Source organism: Echiichthys vipera (assembly GCF_963691815.1).
Source record: "Echiichthys vipera genome assembly, chromosome: 9".
In the NCBI taxonomy this organism is placed as follows: Eukaryota; Metazoa; Chordata; class Actinopteri; order Perciformes; family Trachinidae; genus Echiichthys; species Echiichthys vipera.
Genome location: NC_139834.1, coordinates 2,243,208 through 2,249,586, shown reverse-complemented (window position 1 = coordinate 2,249,586; position 6,379 = coordinate 2,243,208). Strand labels below are relative to the sequence as shown.

The 6,379-nt window shown below is 43.4% G+C and overlaps 1 protein-coding gene across 1 annotated transcript in view; it reads left to right on the top strand.

The window, feature by feature from the left end:
- gripap1 (GRIP1 associated protein 1) overlaps positions 1–5,983 on the top strand; it is a 40,437-nt gene extending 34,454 nt beyond the window's left edge. Inside the window, 2 exon segments of the mRNA XM_083919353.1 lie at positions 3,037–3,212; positions 3,341–5,983. Coding sequence (XP_083775479.1) covers positions 3,037–3,212; positions 3,341–3,421 — 257 coding nt within the window. The 3' untranslated portion in view covers positions 3,422–5,983.
- Positions 5,984–6,379: the final 396 nt, after the last annotated feature.

Here is a 6,379-nt window from a genome sequence, read left to right as displayed (position 1 = left end):
ACAACGAGCAGCTTCAGGATGGTCCAAACTAGAGCACGAGGACAAATGAAAGGGTGAATATGGAGGATTAGCGGAACAGCGCCATCAAGTGTCTGAAGGTCGGAGACGCAACAACAGAAAGGAGACGTTGCTCAACACCAAGGTCGCCAAGTTCGGACTTGTGGACTCAGTAGTTCAGACTCTGCAAGTCCGGGAGTCCAGATTCTGGAGGACGCGGTCTTCGTCCTGTTACTGGACTTGATGACGTCCCCATCTCAGCTCATCGTCGTCGTCATGGTTACCCCAGGACCTCACATCTCCGAAACCGTCGACACCATCTTGAACCATCGAGCCCAGATTCAAAGGTTAAACGACTGCATTCTGACCTGAAAACGTCTTAAATCGTCTTTTTCGTGACACAAATGCAGCATGGTTTCCCAAATTATGACTCGTTTGAGTTGTGTGTTGTCTCCTGCGCCGTCTTCGCTGATGTTGAGGTGAAATGCATTCTGTGATACCTGGCTGTCTGAAGTCCACGCGAGTCACCTCTGATACGTCCTCGATAAAAGGGGCGTAGCGAGTCACACCCGGGCGTTTGGAAAGTACTCGGCGAGACGCGGACGATTGAATTGGAACAGGACTTTGGCTGCGACTGTGTCGACCAGAGCACAAGTGCGGACAAGAACGCAGGTTGAGAAACAAAAAAGAAGTCCAGCAGTGGGGTTGCCAGGTTGGTCAGACCCGGCCCAGCAGCTCCAGGAGACCGGAGTCTGTTTGAGCCTGTTTGAACCCGTCCCCTCCAGAAAACCACAGCATCAAAACAAGGATTAGAGGAGTTTGACTGACAGTTAGCGTTAGCCGTTAGCGTTAGCCGTTCCAGCTAAGTGCAGATGAAAGTGATGTTAGCATCAAGGAGCAGCGTAGCCATGTGGGCGTGCGTTTGAATGGCGTTCCTCTCCTTTCTCTCAGTCCATGGAGTGAATGCTCGGCCTATAGTGACTCTGGTTGTTGCCCGTCTCCGCTCACTCAGCTGCTGGGACAAAGAAGCAGCTGCAGGATTGGCTAACTCCATTTCACCCAGTGCCAGACGACAGTAGCTGCACCCAACAACAGACAACCCTGGCAACCAGCAACGCCCAACGCTATTGGCTGCTACCATGGAAACACAACGGGACAGGAAGTCATTGGCAAACCCGTCAAAAAATGTCAAATACTTTGATTCTATTCCCCTCAAAACGCCCGTGTGTTTAAAAATAAAGCTTTTAATAAAGATTCTACAGATTCAACCTTTAAATTAAAACTTTAAGTCTCGCTTCAGTCATCATCAGAGTGTGTCAGAAGTGTGTGAAGTGTGTCAGGAGTGTGTGAAGTGTGTCAGAAGTGTGTCAGAAGTGTGTGAAGTGTGTGTGTCTCGTTTCTGCTTCTGTTAAATGAAGTCTGAGTTTACCTGCTGGAGAACAGATGGCTGCTCATTCAGTTACAGGTGTTAAATATTTACAGCACACACACTCTGCACAGTCAGCAGCTGTGTGTGTGTGGGTGTGTGTCTTGTTTGAAGCAGCTGCCACACACACACACACACACACACACACTCACTCTGTTGGAGTCTAATTTGATGGCGTCAGATGTGATGAGTGTGTGTAACGTGTGTCTCTTCTTCTTTCCTCTCGTCTCTCTGGGACTTTTATTGCACTAACTAATATTTATATTTATATATTTATTTATTTCTAATGCTTTTAACGTCTCATGTGAAGCACTTTGTCGTTGAAAGGTCGTCGTCTAAAGTTAAAAAGGATAAAAACTAGAGATGAACCCATTTATCGACACATCTTCACGTGTTGTGTGAGAGTAAAGTGAAGTTCAGTGACGTGTCTGAACTCTTTAAAAGGTTAAAAAGATTTTTGAAGCAGCGACTTTTCATGTGAACAAGAGTTATTAAAGGTGGAACACTTCACTCCTTCCTTCTTACCTTTCACAATAAAAGAGTGTGACATTTATAATAAGTTAAAGTAGAGTGTAGAGTAGAGCAGCTGTTTTACGTGATTGAGAAAAATCCATCAGAAAAATCAGCAAGGAGAACATGGACAGGTAGCTAGGCTAACGTTACTTACATGTTTAAGGTGGTAGCTCATGTTCGTCTAACGTTACTTACATGTTTAAGGTGGTAGCTCATGTTCGTCTAACGTTACTTACATGTTTAAGGTGGTAGGTCATGTTTGCTAACGTTACTTACATGTTTAAGGTGGTAGGTCATGTTTGCTAACGTTACTTACATGTTTAAGGTGGTAGGTCATGTTTGCTAACGTTACTTACATGTTTAAGGTGGTAGGTCATGTTTGCTAACGTTACTTACATGTTTAAGGTGGTAGGTCGTGTTCGGCTAACGTTACCTACATGTTTTAAGGCGGTAGGTCATGTTCGTCTAACGTTACTTACATGTTTAAGGTGGTAGGTCATGTTCGTCTAACGTTACTTACATGTTTAAGGTGGTAGGCCATGTTCGGCTAATGTTACTCACATGTTTAAGGTGGTAGGTCATGTTCGTCTAACGTTACTTACATGTTTTAAGGTGGTAGGTCGTGTTCGGCTAACGTTACCTACATGTTTTAAGGCGGTAGGCCATGTTCGGCTAATGTTACTCACATGTTTAAGGTGGTAGGTCATGTTCGTCTAACGTTACTTACATGTTTTAAGGTGGTAGCTCATGTTCGTCTAACGTTACTTACATGTTTAAGGTGGTAGGTCATGTTCGTCCTAATAAAACACATAATGATCATAATTTAATTACAGGCGGAGTTCCTCAGGGCTCAAACCTTAGACCCCTTTAATTCAACATTAACATGAGACACTCTTTATTATTAAGAGAGTTATTAAAAGTGTCGGACTTCACTCCTTTCAACAGCGACTTCCTTCTTACCTTTCACAATAAAAGACTGCCGAGCACATTTAGCACTGAGAGAACAGACGTATGCTTCCTGTATCCACACTGAAGAAACACCGTTCACTGTTTAAATACCATTAACTCTGGTGCTCTGACGCCCGCTCTCGTCCCCTCAGATGTGTCGGGCAGCGCGGTCGGAGGTCACGGAGTCACGCAGGGGGACCGAGGCGGAGGTCTGGGTTCGGTCCTCAGAGATCTGGTGAAACCGGGAGACGAGAATCTGCGAGAGATGAACAAGAAGCTGCAGAACATGTTGGAGGAGCAGCTGACCAAGAACATGCACCTGCAGAAGGTAACGCACACACACACACACACACACACACACACACACACACACACACACACACACACACACACACACACACACACACACACAGATAATGTACTTAATAATAACTGTAAACTGCTGTGTCGCTGCAGGACCTGGAGCTTTTGTCCCAGGAATTAGTCCGTCTCAGTAAAGAGACCAGTCCCGGTGGCAGTGCGGCCGGCTCGGGATGAGACTTTCACCTGGATCCACCGTCCATTCCCTTCATCCTGAAGGTGTGGGCTGGGCTCAGACTAACACCTGGAGCCAACATTTCTACCTTTTCCCATTCCCCTGCGTTCACAACCTCAGACCCGCCTCTGTGGGCCCCGACTAACGCCTGGAGCCGCTTCGATTTCACCCTCTCAGTCCACCTGCCGGGCTACGGCTACACGCTGGAATCTTGTCACGTCTTAATGAAGAGAGGAAACCGTAAGTTATAAAAGAAACTAAAGACTGGAGGGAATGGAAAAGTCGGGCTCAGCTCATTTATGTTGCTATTGAATGTACTGTAATTAGACTGCACCACTCAGAGTCCTGGCTACGACCTGGAACACATACGTTGTACCTGACTGTAAGTTACCGTCACCAATGACTGTCTGTTGGTCCTGGCTATGTCCTGGTGTACAACATGAATGAATGAATGGGTTAGTTTATTGTTTTCTATGTGCAGTAACTCTGTTGTGATCGGACTATTTCCTGGGCTTCCTGTCTGCAACTAAATACCCCGGGGTCTGTCTATCACCTGGATGGTCATCGATAAGTACATATACTGTTTAAACGAAGACGTCTGATTGGTCGCTGCTGTTCATTGGAGCGATACGTCCACACGGCGGCCATCTTGGTTTAGGGCAGACGTGTGTTTATGACCCAGGACACTTTAGGTCACATTAAAAAAGTGTTTTCACACCAAAACACCTGCTCGTGTGTATAAAAGTATCTAATCAACACATTTTTAACAGGAAAATATAAAACAACAACTTCTCATCCGTCAAATTTTGTTGCGTTCAGCCCGTGGTCACAACTTCTCAGAACCGGAGCAAAACGGCGCCGGTTCAGACGCCGTTCACACCAACAGCTGAAGCTTCGACGCGTTTGTATCTGCGAGGAAACACAAAGTCTCGTCTCATGGTCCTAAACGTGTAAAAACCATTTACAAACATCAAATAACCATCGATTAACGCGAGGGATGCTAACAGTCGGACGTGGCTAACAGTGGTTAGCTCGGGGCAGCACGGTGAAGGCATTCAAAGGTCTTTTTTAACCACTAATGCTGCTGAAAATAACAGCAAACCTCTGCAGCAGCATGAGAAGAGTCCCTACACACACAACAAAGCAGCAACAGCGTAGTTAGTGAAGCCAGAGTTTATTAAAGAGTGTTTTAAAGACTTACCTACTGGCCCCTGCACCAGCTCCTCTCATAGTAAAGTCCATTACAGTGGAAGGAGCCCATTGCTGCTTTGTGTGTCCATTGTTCACTTTTACACACAACTTTAACGTCAAACTGCTTCATAGAGCTGTTCTGAAATCGTGTTTTTACAGAAATTCAGATTCTTCTGGGTGTTCGTCGGCCGTGTCTACGTCCTGGAGCACAAACACGCTGGACTGAAGTTGTGTCGGGTCGCAGTTATTTCCATGTTTTGCGTCTTTGGTTGTTTTTGGGGCCCGGCTACGACCTGGAACCATTCTGCATCTCTTCTTTTACTCATTTCTTTTCAAACGCTCGTAGAAATAAATAATCGCGCCTGCGTCTCCTGAAACAGCGTTAGGGATGCCAAATGGTGCAGACTATGTGATGGATTTGTCGTATTCAGGCTCTTTATTTTGGTTTTTACTCTTTTTTCCGTTTATTTTGAAATAAAAAATAAAATAAATGCATGAAAACAACATTTAATCTGTGAGAACGCTTTAAGAATCCAAAATATTTCACTGTTTTTTTTAGAAATAAGTTTGTTTTTTATTCTTTTTTTCGTCGCCTTCACATTTCGTTCGACCCGGGAATGAAAACCACTCCCTCTGTTTGCTTTGTATCCGCAGGGCTGCGTCTAAATCCTGGATCACATGAACTGTAACTTGTCTTGCACTGGTTTCTGTTGTGACCTCTGGGGATACCAAATGGTGCAGGAAACAAAACCCCATACTGACAGAACGCTTTCGTGCCGGGCTCGGTCTACTTCCTGCTCGTAACAACATCCTGACTGTATTTAAATGTTTTCTGCGATAATGTAGAAAAATAAAAGAATTAAAGTTGTTCTTGTCGACAGGAAGTGGAACACACACACTTCCTGTCTGCCTTTGTTTCTCTTGTTCGGCCCCCGACTACGTCCTGGACTGACGCCGGTGACTCTGACTATATCCTGGATCCTGTTTTCTGTCGTGATGCCTGTAAATTTCTGCTTTATTTTTGTTTGTAATGGAAAAATCGTGACTTTCTTCGGATGTTTGGGGAAGAAATCGTGTTTCCGGTGCAGATGTTCACGACGTTCTTATGGATTTATGTTTTTAAACCGATGCAAAAACAGGAAATATGAAAATTAACAACGTAAATTATAAAATACAGTCATCAGAGCGCGATGGAAACACTGGAGTCTTCTCTCTGTGACTGAGCGGGTCCGTCTACGTGCTGGGCGGAGCCTCGGCCTGTGGCGTTGTTTTTGTTTGTAACGTTTAAATCTGTATTTATATAAATATAAAAGTATAAACGCGCTGTGATATGAAGAATCTACCGATGTATTTATGACGCTAATTATTGTAACATCCAGAAAACACCATAAAATTTTGTCTGGAGGCAAAAACGACGACGACGTGTCTGTGTTTTTTTTATTAAATATGATTTTTATCCACAAATGTCCAGATTTTAAAACAAATATTAACTTAATTTTCAAATGTTAACGTTCAGTTTGGTGAGATATTAATAATTTAATATGCAAAAATACAGAAATGTAAAAGAATAATTACACGGATCTTCATTTATTTGGTGTTTTTATTTCATTTTTGCATCAATTACATTAATTAAAGTGTTTTTTTTATACATTTCTATACACAGGGAAAATAAAAGGATACAAATTAATACATGTAATTATTTAAAATTAATAGTCTATAAATTTGTGTGATTACATAGAACTTGATAAAATAATATATATATAATATAT